This window comes from Pleurodeles waltl, chromosome 9, assembly GCF_031143425.1.
Source record: "Pleurodeles waltl isolate 20211129_DDA chromosome 9, aPleWal1.hap1.20221129, whole genome shotgun sequence".
In the NCBI taxonomy this organism is placed as follows: Eukaryota; Metazoa; Chordata; class Amphibia; order Caudata; family Salamandridae; genus Pleurodeles; species Pleurodeles waltl.
In genome coordinates this window covers 379,579,481-379,603,593 of record NC_090448.1, presented here as the reverse complement: position 1 = coordinate 379,603,593, position 24,113 = coordinate 379,579,481, and the positions used below count along the sequence as shown (strand labels likewise).

General features: G+C 46.7%; 1 protein-coding gene across 1 annotated transcript in view; it reads right to left on the bottom strand.

Moving 5' to 3' along the window:
• BICRA (BRD4 interacting chromatin remodeling complex associated protein) overlaps positions 1-24,113 on the bottom strand; it is a 508,223-nt gene that overhangs the window by 115,975 nt on the left and 368,135 nt on the right. Inside the window, exons 11-12 of the mRNA XM_069206977.1 lie at positions 18,163-18,502; positions 17,587-17,705 (exon numbers count right to left, since the gene is read on the bottom strand). Of these exons, the coding sequence (XP_069063078.1) occupies positions 17,587-17,705; positions 18,163-18,502 (459 nt within the window). The remainder of the gene's footprint in view (positions 1-17,586; positions 17,706-18,162; positions 18,503-24,113) is intronic.

Sequence of the window (24,113 nt, the reverse complement as noted above, 5' to 3'; positions counted from 1 at the left end):
CAGGATCAGCGTTACAGAGTTGCAGTAGTCGTCTTTGCTACTATGTTGCAGTTTTGCAGGCTTCCAGCGCGGTCAGCAGTCGATTCCTTATCAGAAGGTGAAGAGAGAGATGCAGAGGAACTCGGATGAGCTCTTGCATTCGTTATCTAAAGTTTTCCCAGAGACAGAGACCCTAAATAGCCAGAAAAGAGGGTTTGGCTACCTAGGAGAGAGGATAGGCTAGCAACACCTGAAGGAGCCTATCACAAGGAGTCTCTGACGTCACGTGGTGGCACTGGCCACTCAGAGCAGTCCAGTGTGCCAGCAGCACCTCTGTTTCCAAGATGGCAGAGGTCTGGAGCACACTGGAGGAGCTCTGGACACCTCCCAGGGGAGGTGCAGGTCAGGGGAGTGGTCACTCCCCTTTCCTTTGTCCAGTTTCGCGCCAGAGCAGGGCTAAGGGGTCCCCTGAACCGGTGTAGACTGGCTTATGCAGAATTGGGCACATCTGTGCCCAACAAAGCATTTCCAGAGGCTGGGGGAGGCTACTCCTCCCCTGCCTTCACACCATTTTCCAAAGGGAGAGGGTGTCACACCCTCTCTCAGAGGAAGTTCTTTGTTCTGCCATCCTGGGCCAGGCCTGGCTGGACCCCAGGAGGGCAGATGCCTGTCTGAGGGGTTGGCAGCAGCAGCTGCAGTGAAACCCCAGGAAGGGCAGTTTGGCAGTACCAGGGTCTGTGCTACAGACCACTGGGATCATGGAATTGTGCCAACAATGCCAGGATGGCATAGAGGGGGCAATTCCATGATCTTAGACATGTTACATGGCCATATTCGGAGTTACCATTGTGAAGCTACATATAGGTTGTGACCTATATGTAGTGCAGGCGTGTAATGGTGTCCCCGCACTCACAAAGTTCAGGGAATTGGCTCTGAACAATGTGGGGGCACCTTGGCTAGTGCCAGGGTGCCCTCACACTAAGTAACTTTGCACCTAACCTTTACCAGGTAAAGGTTAGACATATAGGTGACTTATAAGTTACTTAAGTGCAGTGTAAAATGGCTGTGAAATAACATGGACGTTATTTCACTCAGGCTGCAGTGGCAGGCCTGTGTAAGAATTGTCAGAGCTCCCTATGGGTGGCAAAAGAAATGCTGCAGCCCATAGGGATCTCCTGGAACCCCAATACCCTGGGTACCTCAGTACCATATACTAGGGAATTATAAGGGTGTTCCAGTAAGCCAATGTAAATTGGTAAAATTGGTCACTAGCCTGTTAGTGACAATTTGAAATAAATGAGAGAGCATAACCACTGAGGTTCTGGTTAGCAGAGCCTCAGTGAGACAGTTAGGCACCACACAGGGAACACATACATATAGGCCACAAACTTATGAGCACTGGGATCCTGACTAGCAGGGTCCCAGTGACACATAACAAACATATGAAAACATAGGGTTTTCACTATGAGCACTGGGCCCTGGCTAGCAGGATCCCAGTGAGACAGTGAAAACACCCTGACATACACTCACAAACAGTCCAAAAGTGGGGGTAACAAGGCTAGAAAGAGGCTACTTTCTCACATTCCACCATTGAAGCGAGGTGTATGTTTGGCGGTCTAGCAACACCAGATCTAGAATTTGACCCTGTGCCTGTGACCACTGTGATGCTAGGCACTGTTGTAAGGGCCGCATGTGCAACCTTGCGTTTGGGACAATGGCTATGCATGAAGACATCATGCCTAGGAGTTTCATTACTTTTTTGACTTGTATTTTTTTATTTGGATACATGGCCTGTATTACATTGTGAAATGCCTGAACCCTTTGTGGGCTTTGCGTGGCAATCCCTTTTGCTGTGTTGATTGTCGCCCCTAAGTATTGCTGTGTTTGACACGGCAGAAGGTGTGACTTTGTGTACTTGATTGAGAAACCTAGTTTGTGGAGGGTTTCTATGACATACTTTGTGTGTTGTGAACACCGTTCTAGCGTGTTTGTTTTGATTAACCAATCGTCTAGGTACGGGAACACATGTATTTGCTGCCTTCTGATATGTGCAGCTACGACTGCTAGGCATTTTGTAAAAACTCTTGGCGCAGTTGTTATTCCGAACGGCAACAACTTGAATTGGTAGTGTACCCCCTGGAATACAAACCTTAAGTACTTTCTGTGTGAAGGATGTATCGGTATATGGAAATATGCATCCTTTAGGTCTAGTGTTGTCATGTAGTCTTGTTGTTTGAGCAGTGGGATTACGTCTTGTAATGTCACCATGTGAAAGTGATCTGATTTTATGTAGGTATTTAATGTTCTGAGATCTAATATAGGTCTCAGACTCTTGTCTTTATTGTGTATGAGAAAGTACAGAGAGTAAACTCCTGTTCCTTTCTGTTGGTTTGGTACTAATTCTATTGCTTCTTTTTGTAGCAACGCCTGAACTTCTAGTCCTAGAAGATCTATATGTTGTTTTGACATATTGAGGGTCATTCTGACCCCGGCCGGCGGCGGAAGCCGCCGGCCTGGCTGGGACCGCCAGAATACCGCTGCGCGGTCAAAAGACCGCCGCGGGTATTCTGGGTTTCCCGCTGGGCTGGCGGGCGACAGCCAGAAGCCCGCCCGCCAGCCGAGCGGGAAACACCCTTCCATGAGGATGCCGGCTCCGAATGGAGCCGGCGGAGTGGAAGGGGTGCGACGGGTGCAGTGGCACCCGTCGCGATTTTCAGTGTCTGCATGGCAGACACTGAAAATCTTGGTGGGGCCCTGTTACGGGGGCCCCACGACACCCCATACCACCATCCTCTGCCTGGCGGCCAAAACCGCCAGGAACAGGATGGCGGTATGGGGGTCGGAATCCCCATGGCGGCGCAGCAAGCTGTGCCGCCATGGAGGTTTCCCCAGGGCAGCGGAAAACCGGCGGTACACCGCCGGTTTTCCGTTTCTGACCGCGGCTGTACCGCCGCGGTCAGAATGCCCAAGGGAGCACCGCCAGCCTGTTGGCGGTGCTCCCGCGGTCGTTGGCCCTGGCGGATTTTACCGCCAGGGTCAGAATGACCCCCATTGTGTGTTTTCGGTGGGACGTTTGAAGGGAATTTGAGAAATTCTATGCAATAACCATGCTGGATAATTGCCAGGACCCAAGTATCTGTTGTTATTTCCTCCCAATGTTTGTAAAACTTGCTTAGTCTCCCCCCCACAGGTGTTATGTGTTGGGTGACTTGTAAGTCACTGCTTATTTTGATGAGTTTTGGGACTTTGGAACTTTCCTCTATTTTTTTGGAACTGCCCCCCTCTATATTGTCCCCTAAAACTTCCACGCAGATATTGGCTCTGATAAGAGGGCCTTGTTTGTGAGGTTGTGGGTTCTGTGCTTTGCCCTCGAAACTGTGTTTTTTTAAATGTGCCTCTGCTCTGTGGGGAGTAGAGTGCGCCCATGGCTTTGGCCAGGTCAGTGTCCTTCTTAAGTTTTTCGATAGCAGTGTCCACCTCCGGCCCAAACAACTGCTGTCCGTTAAATGGCATATTGAGCACAGCTTGCTGTATTTCTGGTTTAAATCCTGATGTACGCAGCCATGCATGTCTCCTTATTGTCACTGCTGTGTTGACAGTTCTAGCAGCTGTGTCTGCAGTATCCATAGCTGACCGTATCTGATTGTTGGAGATACTCTGTCCTTCTTCAACTACTTGCTGTGCTCTTTTGTGGAACTCCTTGGGCAAATGTTCTATTAAATGTTGCATTTCGTCCCAATGAGCCCTATCATATCTGGCCAACAAAGCCTGTGAATTTGCAATACGCCACTGGTTTGCTGCCTGTGCCGCCACTCTTTTGCCTGCTGCGTCGAATTTGCGACTTTCCTTATCTGGAGGTGGTGCATCTCCTGAAGTATGTGAGTTTGCTCTTTTGCGAGCTGCCCCTACCACAACTCAGTCCGGTGTTAGCTGTTGTGTGATGTACACAGGGTCTGTTGGTGGCGGTTTATATTTTTTCTCCACTCTTGGAGTAATGGTCCTTCCTTTTACAGGCTCCTGAAACACTTGTTTGGAGTGTTTGAGTATCCCAGGTAGCATGGGAAGACTCTGGTACTGGCTGTGTGTGGACGACAGTGTATTAAATAGGAAGTCGTCTTCAATGGGCTCTGCATGTAGGCTGACATTATGAAATGCCGCTGCCCTCGACACCACTTGTGCGTAGGCCGTACTATCTTCTGGTGGCGACGGTCTAGCTGGATAACAGTCAGGACTATTATCTGACACTGGTGCATCATAAAGGTCCCATGCGTCAGGGTCATCTTGACTCATCCCTGTGTGGGTCGGGGATTGCATCATAGGTGGAGTGGCTACCGGTGATGGTTGCGGAGAGCATTGTGGAGATGGTGGCGGGGTTACTTCTTTAGCCACCTTTGCCTGTGGCTGTTTGTCTTTCTGCTGGAAGGCAAGTTTGCGTTTCATCCTAATAGGAGGGAGAGTGCTGATCTTTCCCGTTTCTTTTTGGATGTGGAGCCGTCTTTGGGTGTAGTCCGGCTCCATTGCCTCTAATTCCTGTCCAAATGTATGTTTTTTCATTTGTGAGGACAGTCCTTGTTCCTCTGTGTAGGATCTTGATTTCAGTTCCGAAGCCGGATGTTTCTGTATTGAAACCTTTTCGGCTACTTTTTTCGGTTCCGACGAAACCTTTTTTGTTTTCGGCGTCGTGGTCTCTCGGTGCCGACTCATTTCGGTGCCGCTGTCTCGGTGACAAACCTGCTCGGAGCCACTATCTCGAGCCCGATATTGCTGTGTGGCGGTATCTCGACCGGAGTCAGATGACTTCACCACCAGCGTGCCCTTTTTCGGTGCCGATGATCGGTCCCCTATTTTTCGGGTTAAGCCATGGCCTGTTGGCGGTAGTGTCCCCTGGGCTTTTGTTGTCTTCTCGTGAGTTTTATGTTTCGACGTCTTACTCACGGTTTTCGGCGTTTCTTCGGGATCGAGCTCGTCAGAGTCCGATTCATAGATGGAAAAGCTTTCTTCTTCCTCCTGGAAACGCCCTTGTCCTGTCGGCGCCGACGCCATCTGCAGTCTTCTTGCTCTTCGGTCTCTTAATGTCTTCCTCGACCGAAACGCTCGACAGGCTTCACATGTATCCTCCTTGTGCTCTGGTGACAGACACAAGTTACAGACCAGATGCTGATCTGTATATGGATACTTGTTACGGCATTTTGGGCAGAAGCGGAATGGGGTCCGTTCCATCAGCCTTGAAGAGACACGTGGCCGGGCCGACCAGGCCCCGACGGGGGGGATCGAAAAAACCCCGAAGGGCCACCGGAGCTCTTCAAAAGTCGGTGTCGATCTGTTATAACTAACCCGATACCGAACGCAAACAATACCGACGATTTTTCTGAGATTCTAACTAACTTTCCGACCCGAAACACGGAGAGAAAAGGAACACGTCCGAACCCGATGGCAGAAAAAAAAACAATCTAAGATGGAGTCGACGCCCATGCGCAATGGAGCCGAAATGGGAGGAGTCCCTCGATCTCGTGACTCGAAAAGACTTCTTCGAAGAAAAACAACTTGTAACACTCCGAGCCCAACACCAGATGGCGGGATGTGCACAGCATGTGTATCTGCAGCTACACATGCCACCGAACATATATATATATATTTCTGTTATACATATAGCATACATACATACATACAGGTGGGCAGGAATATTCAGTGCTTATGACTACTGTTGAGGATCCCTTGGAAAAGAAGCACTGGTAATACCTGTCCTAGCCATCTCTCTCTAACAATTTGTTTAAAAAGCTTTTCAAAGGGGAACGCTGCAATTTTAGCAACTTGTAGAGCTCTCCAGACTGATGGCGCATTACATAAACATTCACCTGTGACTCACCAATCGTCACCTTTCAGGTTCTGCATGTTGCTCAGATATGCAATTCTAGAATGCATGGACTTACTGAACAATATCTGAGTTGGTGGTGTGAATGGGAGATAGCTAACAACTAGGAGCAGTGACAGAGTTGTTTTCTTTCTATATTTTATCATTGCACTCTTCCCTCTTTCCTAAAGGTTGGTAATCTGATTACACATCCTAAAATGCTGTAAGAGGAAAACAACAAATACTCAACCAGACTTCGGCCAAACTGACTGGCAGAACTTCATGTCTCAAAACTGTATCTTTTCCATACGATGCATCTGGCAAGAGTGCTTGCAAAGAAAGCATGAGGAGTAACCCATTAAGGAATCCAACACTGCTAATGCCCTCTGTTAAGTAAAAGTCCTTGAAGGAAAGTCATGTGGTTCTGGAAAAAGTAGTATGGCATTTTAGTGAACAGTTCAAACTAGACTATTTCCCAGGCAAACATAATGGGAAGGCTTGCAGGTCAGCAAAAATGACTAAAAACAAGATAGTCTTGTGGGTCAGCAGTTCTAAGTCAGATAGTTCCCCGGGATCAAATAGTATGTGCAGCAGAGAACACAAAATGTAAATAATGTTTAGGAGCAGGTTCTTTTCATAGGAAGATAAATATGTAAAAGACAACCAAAGTTATAGCTCACATTCCGTTCTAGCATAAAACATTTTCCTGAGGAATTCTAAAGCAACTCACAATGGCTGCCTTGGTGCCAACAGGAATCAATCTCAATACCCGCAGTGAAATTAGACAGTAATGACTATGCATCATTTATGGAAGATTTCAGAGGATTCAGATGTCTAGTAACAAAACATGCTCTTGGCATTACTTCCAGATCTAATGTTTTAAAGCTCAGCATATAATGATTTTTTTTCCCTTTGATCTATCCAGATATGCTTGTTTTTCAAGACGAGGAGATCAAGAACTTCAGGAATCAGTTAAAGGGATTCTGCAACAGAGGTTTAAGTTCAAAGAACCACAATTGAAAAGGCAATCAATATCTTCCTGGAGCTAAACAACCTCTTGAATTTTCAAAGCGCTTGATGCAAACTGAGAATTGGAGGTAAGTCATAAAGAAACTTCTGGCCAATCAAGGAGTAGTGGACTTCTTCGCAATTCCAATTTAAGTGGCAAAATCTGGACATGTGCTACTTTGCCTCCAGGTGCTCTTTAAACACCAGTCCCAATACAGAGCCGGCAAAAGTATATAAAAAAAATAAAAGTGAGGCTATGGTCCGGTGTACAATAAGAAGACAAATCATTGCCATTCATAGGTTAAGCTGATTCTCCCCATCTCTAACACTTTATCTAGAACAGCGCTACAGGAGTATCTAATTAAGCATGCATCCTCACCAATCACAGCACTCACATTATATCAGTTAGTTCCCTATATCTGACAATACTGTAAAGGAACATTTTTCCTTTCTTGGACTGTGAGAAGGAATAGTTTCTTGCCTGTAGCGCCAATTCTCTCATAGGATAATCTCAGTTGAAGTCATAAGCATTTGAATAGTTCTGCTCACGTGCTGTATCCCGGAGCACTTCTTTACATAGTCTCTTCTTAAGTGTAGACTTTCACCTTGCCTCAAGAAGGCCTGCAGAGACACTTAAGAAAGAACATAATAGGCAGCCTAGGCAAACAGGCTACAGTGGTGTAATTCTTCAGATTGTACTTCAGGGGTTAAAACACCCTCAAAATGTATAATTTGAGGTAAATGTGTACAACAGACCGCAAATCTCCTTCACAAACCCTTTTCTGACAAAGTAAGCGATGAAGAATAGAAAAGCAGTGTAGCCTCATAGGCTGCTTGTATGGGAGTGGAAAACAGTGACTATGGCTTTAAGGCTGTTGAGACCACCAGTACCCCATCATGATCAGCCGGTGGCGGTGCACCTCAGTTCTTTTTTATGATAGGTAAGTGCAATACTATTCTCGGTTCTGTCCACCTGGGGGGGGGGGGGGGGGGGGGATTTAGGGCTGCTTATGACTTCAACAGAGATTACCCTACAAAACAACTGAAAGTACAGGTAAGAAACTATTCCTTCTCTCATAGGGGATCTCCGTTGATAGTCATAAGCTTTTGTATAGACTAGCAACCCCATCCCCATTGAGCTTGAATGAAATAACAGAGCTGAAAAGATCACACTAAGCAAATAAATACCTAAGAAAGGCTTGTCCTACTTGAGCCTCTGTCCTAGCATCAGAACAGTAGTGTTCCGTTAATGTGTAAACACATCTCCATGTAGCTGCCTTACAAATTTCAGCAATAAGACATTTTCCATCAAATCGTTTGTAGTTGCTTTGCCTCTTGTCGAATGGGCCTCAGGTTTCGCCAACAAAGGCTTGTTGGCTTTTTGGTAACAGAAAAGTATGCGGGGAAACTATCCAGCATGAGATGGACTGTTTGGAAGTGGCCAAATCTGTGCGGCCCGGCCCATAGTTCACAAAAATCTGGCCTGATCTATGCCTGTCGTGCGTCTTGTCTAGGTAAAACCTCAGGACTCTCCTTACATCCTGGGAGTGAAGGGTTCAGTCTGCTGGCGTAGAAGGATTCTGAAAGAAACAGGGTAAAGAAATTGTTTGATTGACACGAAAATCTGAAATAACTTTGGGAAAAAATTCGGATGGGTTCTTGAGAACTACATTACAGTGGAAAACTGTATAAGGTTTATTAACACACAATGCTTGGATTTTGCGAACTCTACGAGCTAATATAATAGCTACTAAGAAAGCTGCTTTGAAAGATAGATGCTGTACAGGTGCTTTATGAATATGTTCAAAAGCATCTTGCATTAAACGTGAAAGGACTACGGTAAGTTCCTAGGTAGGGAAAGGGCGTCTGACAGGAGGAAAACATTTTTTAACCCTTCAAGTAATCTTTAATTACTGGGGTCTTGAAAAAAGAGGTTTGTGACGGACATTTGAAGTAGGCAGTGAGAGCTGCCAAATGCACTTTTATTGATGGAAATTGTAGGCCAGATGTTGCCAGGCAGAAATAAGAGGGGAGGATCGCTTCCTCCTTGCAAGATGTAGGGTCTATGTTCCTGGAAGAACACCAACTGCAGAATCTCTTCCACTTGAAGGTGTAAGCTATACTGGTTGACAGCCGTTTAGCTTCTTTAAGAATGTTCGTGCAGTGTTGTGGCAGGTTTAAGTATACACACTGCACTAGCTCAGGGACCATGCTTCCAAATTCAAAGATGAGACTGGGGTGGACCATCTGTCCCCAGACCTTCGTTAGTAGGTCTAGATGGCATGACAGCTTGAGGTGTGGAAGCTGTGATGGGTGAAGAAGGTCCATGAATCACCACTGATGTGGCCACTCCAGGGCTATGAGGATGAGCCTGGCTCTCAAGTGGGACAGCTTGAGGAGGACTGCCAGGATCAGAGGGACTGGCGGAAAGGCATGGAGAAATTTGCCTGACCAGCCGATCCATAGGGCATCCCCCAGTGCCCCTGGTTGGAAGTACCTCAAGGCGAAGTCTTGACATTTTTTGTTTTCTGAGGTGGCGAACAAGTCTATGTGCGGTGAGCCCCACAGCCTGAAAATGTTGTTGAGGACATTGTCGTGAAGGACCCATTTCTGGTTTTCTTCCAGAACCCTGCTGAGGGCGTCTGCCTGTACAATTTGCACACCTGGGAGGTAGGTTACCGTGATCCGCAGGTTTCTGGCTATCAGCCATCTCTGAATTGTTTGGGTTTCGTGGGACAACGGTCTGTTCCTCGTTTCCCCCCTGCTTGTTGAAGTAGTACATGTGGTTGTGTTGTCCGTCTGAACAAGCAGGAAGAGTTTAGAATAACGGGTAAAACGCTTTGAGCACCAGGTGGACTACCCTGAGCTGGAGGAAGTTTATGCAATATGTGATTTCTTTCTGACACCATTTGTCTTGTATTTGAAGATGATCCATGTGGGCTCCCTATCCCAGTAGTGAAGCATCTGTTATTATGGTTTGAGAAGGGGTCTGTTGGTGGAAAGGCACCCTGGGAAGAAGGTTGGCCTCAGAGCACCACCATGTCAGAGACTGCTTCACATGAGGGGAGAGGATAATATTGTCTTCCCAGTTGCTTGTCTCTTGATCCCACTGACACTCAAGACATTCCTGAAGTGGACGCATGTGAAGGCGGGCATTCGGAGTGAGGAAAATGCTTGAGGCCGTGCAGCCAAGAAGAGGACACTGACTTCCCCATGGGATGAGAGGTTGTCATTAGAGAATGACATTTCCAACGGATTGATGAAAATCTCTCCTCCAAAGGAGACACTTTTGCCTGTATGGTGTCGAGAGTGGCTCAGAAATACTGCATAGACTGTACCGGATTGGAGATTAACTTGCTGTGGTTGATGTGTAGACTTAAACGTTGGTGGACTTCGCAAGCCCAGCTGAAATGTTGCTGAGCCTCTTGTGAATTTGAAGCTTTGATCAGACAATAGTCTAGATAGGATAGACACCTATTCAGTGTCTCCTGAGATGTGCAGCTACTACTGCCATGCACTTGGAGAAGGTTCCTGGAGCTGGGTTGAGGCCAAATGGAAGAATCTGGCATTAATAGTGGTTCTGCCCCACTACAGACCTCAAGAATTTGGGGTGTTTCTTTGTGATGGGTAGGTGAAAATACGCATCTTGGAGATCTATAACGCATAGCCAATCTCCTTGGCATAGTGGAGGGTAGATCTGATGTAATGCCAGCATCCAAAATTTCTCTTTGCAAAACCATTTGTTCGCTGTATAAGTCAGGAATAGATACCCTTACCCAGTTGTTTGTGGGGGCCAACCTCCAACGCTTTCTTTGAGAGCCAGAGGTTGACTTCTTTTTGAAGCATGTGCAAATGAAGACTGGATTTTTTTGGTGGTATGGTAGGGGGAGAACTGGTGAACCTGAACTATACCCATTCTGAACAATATTCAGTACCCAGGTGTTTTCTGTGGTTTTTTGCCACTCCGCCAGACAATGTGAGATACTCTTACTCTTCCCCCCACCCCCCACTGGAGTGGATAACAGATGAGGATGAAGGTAAGATTCATTGCTTTGCTCCGTTGCCATTTTATCCCCATGAGAGGGTTGCTGTGAAGCACGTCCCCTAGATTGTCTTCTTTGCTGGTGTGTTGCTGATAAAGTCGATGCTGCTGGCGGACTCTGGTACCACTGTGGGGTTTGAACCCTCTGAGGCTAATAGCTGCACTGATAAGGCCTGAAGGGATGTCTTTGTTCTTTTGGTCTTTCCAGGTCGACTGCTTTCAGCGTTTCTGTAAGGAAATGCCTCCTTGGCATGGTTACCCCCTGACTTTTTGCCTTTGCTGATGCCAAGTTATGATTTGAAAGTGTGCTGAGGCCTGCTAACCAGGCCCCAGCACCAGTGTTCTTTTCCTAACCTGTACCTTTGTTTCCACAATTGGCACACCCTGACATACAATTAAGTCCCTTGTAACTGGTACCCCTGGTACCAAGGGCCCTGATGCCAGGGAAGGTCTCTAAGGGCTGCAGCATGTCTTATGCCACCCTGGAGACCCCTCACTCAGCACAGACACACTGCTTGCCAGCTTGTGTGTGCTGGTGGGGATAAAAAGACTAAGTCGACATTGCACTCCCCTCAGGGTGCCATGCCAACCACACACTGCCTACAAGTATAGATAAGTCACCCCTCTAGCAGGCCTTACAGCCCTAAGGCAGGGTGCACTGTACCATAGGTGAGGGCATAAGTGCATGAGCACTATGCCCCTACAGTGTCTAAGCAAAACCTTAGACATTTTAAGTGCAGGGTAGCCATAAGAGTATATGGTCTGGGAGTCTGTCATGCACGTACTCAACAGCACCATAATGGCTACACTGAAAACTGTAAAGTTCTCAGCACAATAAATGCACACTGATGCCAGTGTACATTTTATTGTGAAATACACCCCAGAGGGCATCTTAGAGATGCCCCCTGAAACCATACCGACTACCAGTGTGGGCTGACTAGTTCTAGCAGCCTGCCACACACCAGACATGTTGCTGGCCACATGGGGAGAGTGCCTTTGTCACTGTGTGGCTAGTAACAAAGCCTGTACTGGGTGGAGGTGCTTCTCACCTCCCCCTGCAGGAACTGTAACACATGGCGGGGAGCCTCAAAGGCTCACCCCCTTTGTTACAGCACCCCAGGGCACTCCAGCTAGTGGAGTTGCCCGTCCCCCCCCCGGCCACGGCCCCAACTTTTGGCGGCAAGGCCGGAGGACATAATGAGAAAAACAAGGAGGAGTCACTGGCAGGTCAGGACAGCCCCTAAGGTGCCCTGAGCTGAGGTGACTGACTTTTAGAAATCCTTCATCTTGCAGATGGAGGTCTCCCTCAATAGGATTAGGGATGTGCCCCCCTCCCCTCAGGGAGGAGGCACAAAGAGGGTGTAGCCACCCTCAGGGCTAGTAGCCATTGGCTACTAACCCCCCAGACCTAAACACACCCCTTAATAGAGTATTTAGGGGCTCCCAGAACCCAGCAAGATAGATTCCTGCACCTAAGACGAAGAAGGACTGCTGAGCTGAAAAACCTGCAGAGAAGACAGAAACACCAACTGCTTTGGATCCAGCTCTACCGGCCTGTCTCCCCACTTCAAAAGAACTGCTCCAGCAACGCGTTCCACAGGGTCCAGCGACCTCTGAAGCCTCAGAGGACTACCCTGCATCTAAAAGGACCAAGAACTCCTGAGGACAGCGGCTCTGTTCCCGAAAGACTGCAACTTTGCAACAAAGAAGCAACTTTGAAACAACACACGTTTCCCGCCTGAAGCGTGAGACTTTGCACTCTGCACCCGACGCCCCCGGCTCGACTTGTGGAGAACAAACACTACAGGGAGGACTCCCCGGTGACTGCAAGCCCGTGAGTAGCCAGAGTTGACACCCCTGACCCTCCACAGCGAGGCCTGCAGAGGGAATCCAGAGGCTCCCCCTGACCGCGACTGCCTGCTTCAAAGACCCGACGCCTGGTAAGGACACTGCATCCGAAGCCCCCGGGACCTGAAGGATCCGACCTCCAGTGCAGGAGCGACCCCCAGGTGGCCCTCTCCCTCCCCCAGGTGGTGGCTACCCTGAGGAGACCCCCTTTGCCTGCATCGCTGAAGAGACCCCTAGGTCTCCCATTGAACTCCATTGCAAACCCGACGCCTGTTTGCACACTGCACCCGGCCGACCCCCTGCCGCTGAGGATGTACTTTTTGTGCTGACTTGTGCCCCCCCTGGTGCCCTACAAAACCCCCCTGGTCTGCCCTCCGAAGACGCGGGTAGTTACCTGCTGACAGACTGGAACCTGGGCACCCCCTTCTCCATTGAAGCCTATGCGTTTTGGGCACCACATTGACCTCTGCACCTGACCGGCCCTGAGCTGCTGGTGTGGTAACTTTGGGGTTGCCCTGAACCCCCAAAGGTGGGCTACCTTGAACCCAACTTTGAACCCTGTAAGTGGTTTATTTACCTGCAAAACTAACAAACACTTACCTCCCCCAGGAACTGTTGAAAATTGCACTGTGTCCAGTTTTAAAATAGCTTATTGCCATTTGTGTGAAAACTGTATATCCTATTTTGCTAATTCAAAGTTCCTGAAGTTCCTAAGTGAAATACCTTTCATTTAAAGTATTGTTTGTAAATCTTGAACCTGTGGTTCTTAAAATAAACTAAGAAAATATATTTTTCAATATAAAAACCTATTGGCCCGGAATTGTCTTTGAGTGTGTGTTCCCCATTTATTGCCTGTGTGTGTACAACAAATGCTTAACCCTACCCTCTAATAAGCCTACTGCTCGACCACACTACCACAAAAAAGAGCATTAGAATTATCTCTTTTTGCCGTTATCTTACCTCTAAGGGGAACCCTTGGACTCTGTGCATGCTATTTCTTACTTTGAAATAGTACATACAGAGCCAACTTCCTACAGTTTCTATCTCTGACATCATGCAAGCCATCTCTTCATTGGTATGGGTGCCAAAGAGGGTTGAACCAGAAAATGGAAGGTGCAAAATTAGTTATTCTGACTCTGATTTTATTGACGTGAGTCTTAGCCAGGAATGATGTCTTATGGTTATGCCATGACAATATTCATGGGCTGCTAACAACAGTGAATCTGCTGCAGCGCTGATTATTTGATTTCATACCACGAGGCCTCCATTCACTACCTCAAGGAAGTCTTCTCTTCTGTCTCTGGGGAGGGTGTCAGCAAACTGTTGGATAGAGTCCCAGAGTGCTCTATCAGATCTTCCAAGGAGGGCAGTGGCACTTGCAGCCTTCATGGCGATTGCAGCTGTATTACAGACCTTGCAACTCAGTTTGTCTAATTTCCTACTTTCCTTAGCCGGAGGAACTGGAGAAGCCGGAGTGGTGGCATGATATTTCTTAGCTGCCAGAATGACTATTCAGTCAGGTGGTGGATCCGTTCTGAGGAAAATAGGATCTTGTTCTGTAGGTCTGTATTTCTCTTGGAGCCTTGAAAGAGCAGGTTTGGTTTCTACTGAAGTAAGGTAGAGCTCCATGGCAGGCTCCAAAAATCCTGCCACCAATGGAAGCAGGGGCCTTGATGATGATGTTTGCTGAAGCGTTTCAAAGATAACGGATGTCACAGGTGTAGGAACTGACATCGGTATGTTCAATTTTGCCTCTCCTCTTACTAAAACCACTGATAAAGATGAGGATGTTGTGTAGCTAAATCTACGTCTAGACAGAGTCCTTGTCCTCAAACTATGGCTCTGATGATGAGCGTCTAGTAGACGACAGACACCTGGAAAGGAGTCTGTGCCGTGATCTACAGTGCATTGTAAAGTGCGATCTGAGCTGTGTCTTATGAGCAGGAGGAATTGGTGCAGGAGATGCAGGAGTCAGTAGAGGATGAAGAGGCAGTGTTGGAGGTGGTGGTAGCGAAACTGGAGGTGGTTTATCTGGTAGTACTACTGTGGATTAAGGAGAATAAGCCCTTAAGTACACCAAGTCAGAGGATGAATAAATCCTTCTCCATTTTCTCCTCGAGGTTGAGATGGACTTCGACATCGACCTCCGTCGACGGTGCCTCGACGTCGATCTTTGATGTTGTACAGCTCCATTGCATCAGGGGGGGGGGGGATCAGGTTGCCTTGACACGCTACTCAACGTCGATCTGATGGTGCAAGTTGATGGCGTATGTCTTGTACGTTGTCTCAACAGCGATCTATGCCGTTTCCTTAACGGTGATCCAGCACTCTACAGCGAGCAAGTTCGTGCCGTACCAGGTCTCAACGCTGACTCCCTCAACATCGACCAGGAAAGATGGCTCTTTTGTGCTGGAACTCTCTTTGTGGAACTTCCATGTCCCTTAGAGGCAGCCTATAGAATAGTGACCTTCTCCTCGCTCGGAGATATCACCTTGAGACTGGATTGCTGTCTGCACCTTTCTTCTGCTCCATGGAGTCAAATCTTTTCCCCCTCAGTGTACGTCGTGAACATTTTTTTTTTACAATGACGAAGAGAGAAGGCAGAGAATGCAGACATTGTTGGGGTCTGATTTAGCGTTTTTCCTCCCACAGAAAAGACACTTGTCAAACAGAGAAGGCATAATGTTGCAGACAATGCCTAAACAAAATCTGTAAGAAAAGGTCTGAAAATGTGAGAGGAAATTTCAAAACGTCAAGTGTAGTTAGAATGAAAATTCAAAAGTGAATTTTGAAGAAAAGAAAAACCTAAAATGCAGAGTTCTGTTTCTATATTTCACCTCTTACTTTGTCAGAAAAGGGTTTGTGAAGGAGATTTGAGGTCTAGTGTACACATTTACTTCAAATTATGCATTTGTAAAGGTGTTTTTAACCCTTTACTAAGTACAATCTGAAGAATTACACCACTGTAGCCGGTTTGCCTAGGCCGCATATTATGTTCTTAAGTGTCTCTTCACGCATTTTTAAGTAAAGCAAAAGTCTACACTTAAGAAGAGACTAAGTAAAGAAGTGCTCCGGGATACAGCACGTGGGCGGAACTATTCAATGCTTATGACTATCAACAGAGATCCCCTACGAGAGAAGTTATTATTTTGCAGCATCAGAAACTAGAAACTCTTGTTTTACAGGTTGTACTCTTCTCTTATTGTAGCTGCATTGAATTGAAAAACAAAAAGATTTTGAAAAAAAAAATCTCCCATTGGTTCCGCCATGTTTTTACTTTACCCAACACAAGGCCCACAGAAGAGCAGAGTTGCTAAATTGTGAACTGCAAATAAAAAGGTTCACTATTGGGAGGATTTGATTTATAAATCACTGATTGTGCTTTGATGAATAAGGTCAGTTTCATGTGAGCAAACATCACATATCATTAGGAAAAACTCCCAGCCTAGAGACCGATTTATAGAAGCAGAAGGACTCCACCTTGGAGAGAAAAAAGACCCTAAGCTACTGGCTATGAACATGAAATAAGGCTTAATGTCTCCATAGGTTTAGTCATCGCTTGGTACAGTTGCTCAGATAAACGCAGGAGCTCAAGGGAAAGAAACAGATAAAAATTATTTTACAAATCACCAATGTTCAAGACTTAACTTAAGGCATAGACACAACAACCAATATAAGGAATGTCTTCAGGCCAAGTTAAAAAAAAAACTACTGATAGCAGAACTAGGACCAATTTATGCCTTCGATTTTCACTTACCAGGTGCCTTCTGTGATAATACTCAGATGTCTTTAAAAGCAGATTCTAGTATCCTTTTTGGAACTTGTTTTATTATCAAAACCTTTTTGTTTGCTCCTTTTATGAATCATGTTGATAAGAGCAGGATGCAGAATGTTTTGGAATACCAGGGTCCCAAGTACCATTAGCAAAGATGGTACAGCATTACCCGCCAAAGGAAGAGATTCTGCTTAAAGTCCTGCCTAACTCCATTTGGGATATGGCAAGAAGAATCTGATCCTTTCCAGTATGGTTTCTCGGCATAGGAACTCTTCAGTAGTACCTTTTGCAATTGGTCTATTCTGAAAAGGTCACTGAGTAGCAGAGGAGATTAACTTAATAAGATATATATCTCTTTCTCTCTCTCTCTTGTTTGCAAATGGGTGGCAACTGAAGATTTCTCCTCCTGAAAAGATACTAGATTGTGTAGGTGGCCAGCAACTTTCTGGTCACTAAAGGTAGACCGCATCTAGTCCTGAATATCTCTAGCTGAGATGCGATAACTTCTGCTATGCATCAAAGCCTTTGATTTCCCTTGTTTTTGGGTCCTTCTTCATCAACGAACGCAACATTATCTCAATGACATTACCAGCTCAGAAAGACAAGAACTCACCAGAAGCACATCCTCAAATACTAAATACAGCTTTCATACACTACCTGATGCCCACTTTAAGAGATAGAAAAAGCAAAGGGGGATAATGTGTTTACCTCAAATCATTTAGAACTGAAGATAATACACTAGCCCACTCAAAAACGGGAGTCTCAAAAGAACAAACTGGCACTGACCAAACTTATGAGTGAATGGGAAGTGAATAAGTTCTCAAAAGTTACATAAACTAAGAACTCTGAGCAGACAAGTGGTAATGCAATGATGGCAGCAAGACTCAGCCATACATAATGCGGAGCCTGGGAAAATCCAAAATAACCAAAAGTGGCAAAGCTGAGATTCTTTTCTCATCCTTCCTGCCAGTGTACGTAATGATCACCCATTTAGAAAAATAGGAGAGCAGAACAAAGTGGCACCCAATGGCATGGTACTTGTAAATTGAAGCAAATGAAGCTAAGCTAATGACGATGGCTTACCTGGGCCGACTGTGGCACGGGGAGAGTGGATCCAGGCTTCCCTTGCCCAGCGTTCGGTTTCACAGGTGTCGTTAAGGTGTTGTTGGAAAACCCCTTTCCATCTGCTGGTGTTGAAATGCCTACAAATCAGTAAAAATGACAGTTTATAAGGGGTGCTGTAAGTGTAATGTGTCTAAATGACTACAGAAATTGTTCTTTGTTAATTATTATCCTAAGGTAAAGAAGACAATACTACAAACAAAGGAATCAGTCCACTCGTGTAGCTCAAGGTAAAGTCAAATGTGTATGTAGTAGCAAAAACAAAAAGCGCATAAACTGGCTTCCTGTCTCTTCAAAACTCATAGTTACTTATTTTCCTGTTTACCCTAAAAAAAAGTAGCCAACGGTAACCAAAAAGGGGAAACAATACATGCCGTTAATGTTTGAGAAGAGAACCAGGACCTGAAAATAACCATGTTTTTGAATGAATACAATTTCCAACGGCAAAGCAAGCAGAACAGACCTTTTTACTTGCACTGCACTGCCTAATTTGCCTTTCTTAGCTGTTTCCTTACAAGCAATGACTTCGAGCCTTACATGTTGAGCTGCTTTTAACAAGGACAGAGTTCTGCTGTTGTTGCTGTTGCAGCAGTGACGCTAGCTGGGCCTGCTGTCCACACCCTCCTTCACTGGAACCTTTTCCAGTTTCAGGTGGACCCGCTGGGGGAAGCTGGACCGGCCCCGGCCCCTGGCCATGAAGTGGGGCTTGTGTCATGACTGTTATCTGCTGCCCTTGGTTGCTAACCAGGACAGAGGAAGGCTGGCTGCTAAAGTGGCTGAATATAGGTGAAGGTTGACTTGTGGTAGGATGTTGCGGATGATGCTGATGAACTTGCTGTTGTTGCTGCTTTGCTTGGAGGATGATGCCCTGTTGCACCTGTAATTAAGGAAACGGATGAGCAGTTAGAGATTCTGAGAGCTTTTCCTGCAATTTCAATTTCTGCCTTATCAGGAACGACAACATTTAAGACAGACATGAGACTTCAATGTCCAAGTAATTTATTGCTACACTGTATTTTGAAAGGGGGGCATATATAACGTGTGAAAGTAAGATGTGGTAGAATGACTTTTTAACCATGGAAATTCTGGTCCAGTGCAGACGTCAAGTGAGATGGTTATGCCAGGACATTATGTAGTAAGCAGCTGGAAACTGCCTATTTTCAGTGTATGATTTGAAATGCTAAACACAGCTCCTGCCACAAAAGGTATTGTTGCTCTATAACAGACAATGGTTTATGTTGTGTTTATGTTATGTTGTTTGCATTTGCAGGACACTAAACATTAAGTGTTATGGTATTGCAGTGTGTTCTCTACCTTGGTGCTCTCTCATACGGATGTGGGAAGGCCAACAATCCATTGTGTCGGTCGCTTTGATTTTGGCTGAATGGGGTTAGCAGTTTTTTTTAGTTTAAAAGTGGTACACGTAGATTAGAATGAAGGTAATTTGGACACTAATATGCAAGACCTTTGTAGGGTCTAATGTGAATGGGTGGGTATAGATAACTGTTCGCTCTCTGGATTGGGTCATCGGTCAGCCATTGCTTGGCTGGAGTAAAGTGTTCTCTGTCTATGAACCACAATGTTGTGGAGATGAGGGTGAAGTAAATTTGTGTTATGTATATTTACATACATATGTGGCTTGAGTGCAGATGGCGTTAGTTTGTAGGAAGCTGGCCCTTTATGTGGTATGTGAATACCGTGTAAAGGGTCCAGGCGTTTCCCAGTGAGTGGGCAGGACTTGCTATGCAATACCAAAGTGCTCTATTTAGGGGTAGTGTATGAGCAGCCTTAGGCTTAACACGGAGGAGTGCAAGACATAGACAAATGCACACAATAGTCCAAAAATGAGACACACGGCTCAAAAAGGAGATCCACACAAATTTATAAAAAAAGAAAACAGGTATCTTTATATATTTTTAGGCATCAGAGAAGAATGGTCCAGGTATGTACGTTTTTAAATAGTACGGGAGGTCTTAAGTCTTATCCGAAAACGGCACGCTGTCCTCCTGGATTTCTGGAATCACTGCTGCAGGACGAGTCGACTTTGGCGCAGATATCAAAGGGGGATGCAGACAGGCCCGAGGGGTGGTACCAGGTCAGCAGCTTCTATTCTCCTCTTGCGGCTCTTTGTACTTGGTCTTCTTAGGTCATCAGGATCTCCTTTTCTGGTGCCAGTGGCTCCCTTAAATATTGAATTTAGGGGCATGAAGGGTGTGTAGGGTGGTAGTCAATGGGCTACTAACCCTTGGGGTCACTATGCCCCAATGTGACCACTTACTGTGGGAAGTAACCATAACCCTGTCCCAGAATTAACAGGGAGGCAGATTCACTTTTCAAAGGCGGTAACCCTTTGAGGCTTCAATCAATCAATCCGTACTTGTAAAGCACAGCTCATCACCTATGGGGTCTCAATGCGCTGTATTGGGCATGCTGATCATTCAAAGAGCCAGGTCCTGAGATCCTTCCTGAGTAGCTTAAGAGATGCTCCGGGTCTGAGGTTGAGAGGGAGTGTATTCCACGCCTTGGCTGCAAGGTAGAAGGATCTTCCTCCAGCTGTGCTTTTCTTGATACTGGGGATAGCGGTGAGGGTGAATGGGCATATCGGAGTTGCCTGGCAGGGATGTAGAAGGTCAGGCAGTGGTTGAGGTAGTGTGTAGCCCATGTTGTGAAGTGCCTTATAGGTGTGATTCAATTGCCTGAAGGGGATTTGTTTGTCGCCCAGGAGCCAGTGGAAGTCTTTGAAGTGGGCACAGATATGGCTGTGGCTGTTGATCCCCAGGATGAGTCTGGCTGCTATGTTATGGATACTCTGTAGTCTTTCTTGTAGCTTCTTTGTGATGCCAGTGTAGAGTATGTTGCCGTAGTCCACTTTTCTGCTTATCAGGGCGTGGGTGACTGTCCTAGTCTCAGTGGGGATCCACTTGAAGATCTTTCAAAGGAGCCATAAGGTGTGGAAGCAGGCAGAAGAGATGGAGTTCACCTGATGAGTCATGGATAGCGTTGAGTCCAGGATGATGCTCAGGTTGCATGCGTGGTCGGGTGGGGCAATTCCTAGGGCAGCTGGCCACCAGGAGTGGTCCCAGGTGGGGGGGGTGGAGCCGAGAACGAGGACCTCGGTCTTGTCCGAGTTAAGCTTGAGGCAACTGGTGTCAATCTAGGCGGCGACTGATTTCATACCATTGTGGAGGTTTCTCTTGGCTCTTGATGGGTCGACTGTCAGGGAGAGGATCAGCTGGGTGTCATCAGCATAGGAGATGATGTTTAGTCTGTGCTGTCTGATGATCTTAGCGAGCAGGGCTTGCATCCTTAGGAAGGCTAATCAACAGGTCATCCTGTGGGAGCGGGTGTTACACCCTCTTCCCGGAAAGGCTTTTGTTCTGGGCCTCCTGAGAGTAGAAGGCTCTCACCCTAGGTGGCCAGAACAGTGTCTCGAGTGGCAGGCTGGCAGAAACCAGTTAGTGAACATACCACAGGCTGGAAGAGTTTCAGGGGACACCTCTAAGGTGCCTGGGGGTGCATGTACTGGTGAATCGAACACTGGCATTAATGTGGGCTCACCAATACGAGATGTTTGATACCAAACATCCCTACCTTCATTGAAGCCATTGTGTATCTGGCGAACTGGTACTGACCTGTTTTTAGTACATGCATTTAAAATTGCTTACATGGTCACTTACTATGTCTGAGAATTGACAAAGACATAGCAGTGGCATATCTGCTTGTGCAGATATGCCCTCACATGTAACATAGTGCACCCTGCCTTTGGGCTGCAAGGCCTGCTAGAGGGATGACACTTATATTGCATGCAGTGTTAGGGGACATGGCACACAGGCTGTGTGCCATGTTGTGTTTTCACTTTGTCTGCACCAAGACAAACAGCCTGCAATTGCAGCTTGTTAAGTGCTTGGTGAGGGGCCCCTTAGGGTGTCACAATTTGTGCTGCAGCCCTTAGGGACTTCCTTTAGTACCCCAAATCCCTAGATACTAGGGGTACTATTTACTAGAGACTTACAGAGAGTGCTAAAGGTTTTGCCAATTGGGGAAACAAATGTGCAGTTTTGGGAACGAGCTCTGGAACTGGGGGCCTGATTAGCAGGAACCCAGTGCACTTTCATTTGAAATCATATTATTTACCAGGAGTGTAACCATGTCAAAAAGAGGCACTTCCCTAAACTGTTTTGCCTGTTTTTTCCACCACAAACAAAAATGAGAATTTAACTTGTCAAGAGTGGAGGGTGATGACAAAGATCCATGGATTATTGTGGCCAGTGGTAATGCCCCATGGTGCATCTTTTCTATTGAACTTTAAAAAAACAATAGAACTCTACCATCGAGCTTTCCTTGGAAACTACGGTTGCAAAAGTGCTAAGCTCCTGCCTCCTACAAATAAAACCATCAAAAGTGTGTTTATTTTTTAATTAACGTACAGAATCACATACCATTTTTTGTTGCCCTAATCTAGTCTAGGCTGGACAATGAAAACTCCATCTATTTAGAGGCTCTAGGCAAATTACTTGACAGACTACAATTAATAGGGGATTTCCACGAACAAGAATGGTTAATTTCGGTGATGGAGCCTTCTTGGTTGCTGCCACAAAAACATGGAATTAGCTCCCTCAAACTGAGATTCGGGTAAATTGCACACAAGAAATGCTGCAGTATGTGAGAAAGTAGCCTTTTTCTAGGATGGTTACCCCCAATTTCTGCCTGTCAGTATGTTTTTACTGTGTCACTGGGATCCTGCTAATCAGAACTCCAGCGCTTATGCTCTCTCTGGTTTCAAATTTGTCCTTACATACTGGTAACCCAATATTCCACTCCAAATTGGTATACTGGACCCCCCCTTTTAAGTCCCTAGTATATGGTACCTAGGTACCCAGGGCATTGGGTTACCATGAGATCCTTATGGGCTGCAGCATTTCTTTTGCCACCCATAAGGAGCTCATATAAATACTTCTTTAGGACTACGCCTCAGCTTCTACGTCCCCACCCGCCCCCTCCGCTCCGCTGGCCTCGCACTTGCTGCCGTCCCTCGCACCCGCCGCTCCACGGCGGGTGGGAGATCTTTCTCCTTCCTGGCGGCCAAGACCTGGAACTCCCTCCCCACCAGCCTCAGGACCACCCAGGACCACTCCGCTTTCCGGAGACTCCTAAAGACTTGGCTGTTCGAGCAGCGATAACCCCCCCTTTCCCCCCTAGCGCCTTGAGACCCGCACGGGTGAGTAGCGCGCTTTATAAATGTTAATGATTTGATTTGATTTGATTTTGCCATTGCGGCCTGAGTGAAATAGTGTAAGCACTATTTCACAGCCATTTTCACTGCACCAGGTCACTTATAAGTCACGTATATGTCCAACCTTCAGACCCTGAAGGCTAGGTGCATAGTCCCTGTGTGTGAGGGCACCCCTGCATTAGCAGAGGTGCCCCCACGTTGTCCAGGCCCATTTTCCCAGACTTCGTTGAGTGCAGGGACGCAATACAATATACGTAGCTTCACAATGGTAACTCTGAATATGGCCATGTGAGGTGTGTAAGAACTGGGAATTGTACCCCAATACTGATTCTGGTGTTGGTGGTCTAATTCCAAGCACCCTAGGGGCTCCACCATGGGCCCCCAGTACTGCCATACCAGTCTTCTAAGGTTTTCAATGCAGTCACAGCTGCTGCCATCTCACAGGAAGGCAGAACAATGCATTTCCTTTAGGAAGGTGGTGTTACACCCTCTCCCTTTGGAAACAGGTGTTACAGGCATGGAAGGGGTATCCTTCCAGAGCCTCTGGAAATTATTTAAAGGGCATAGATAGTGCCCTCCTTGCATAATCTAGTCTACACCAGTTCAGGGACCCCGAGTCCCTGCTCTGGCGCGAAACTGGACAAAGGAAAGGGGAGTGACCACTCCCCTGTCCATCACCACCCCAGGGGTGGTGCCCAGAGCTCCTCCAGAGTGTCCCTGAGTTCTGCCATCTTGTTTTTGGGATAGTCCGGGAACTCTGGGAGCATCTGAGTGGCAAGTGCCAGCAGGTGACGTCGGAGACCCCTCCTCATAGGTGCTTACCTGGTTAGGTGACCAATCTCCCTCTCAGGGCTATTTAGAGTCTCTCCTCTGGGTGTTTCTTCAGATTCGGATTGAAAGACTCCCACAGGAATCCTCTGCATCCTCCACTTCATCTTCTACCACGGATCAACTGCTGTCTGCTCCAGGAACTCTGCAAAACTGCAACAAAGAAGCAACAACGACTTCTGCAATCTTGTAACTTCAGCTCCCGCCAGCAACTGCAACAGTTTACAGGTCGTGCATCCTCAAAGGACTGCCTGTCTTCAGCCTGCATCAGAAGAACTGAAGAAATCTCCCGTGGAGTAACAGAGTCACTTCCCTGCTTCAGCAGGCATCTCTCTGCAGCGACGACCGGTGGCTTGGACCCCCTCTCCAGACGACAGGCATGAATCCAGCAACACAGGTGGTGGACTAAAGTGACTCCGGCAGTCCC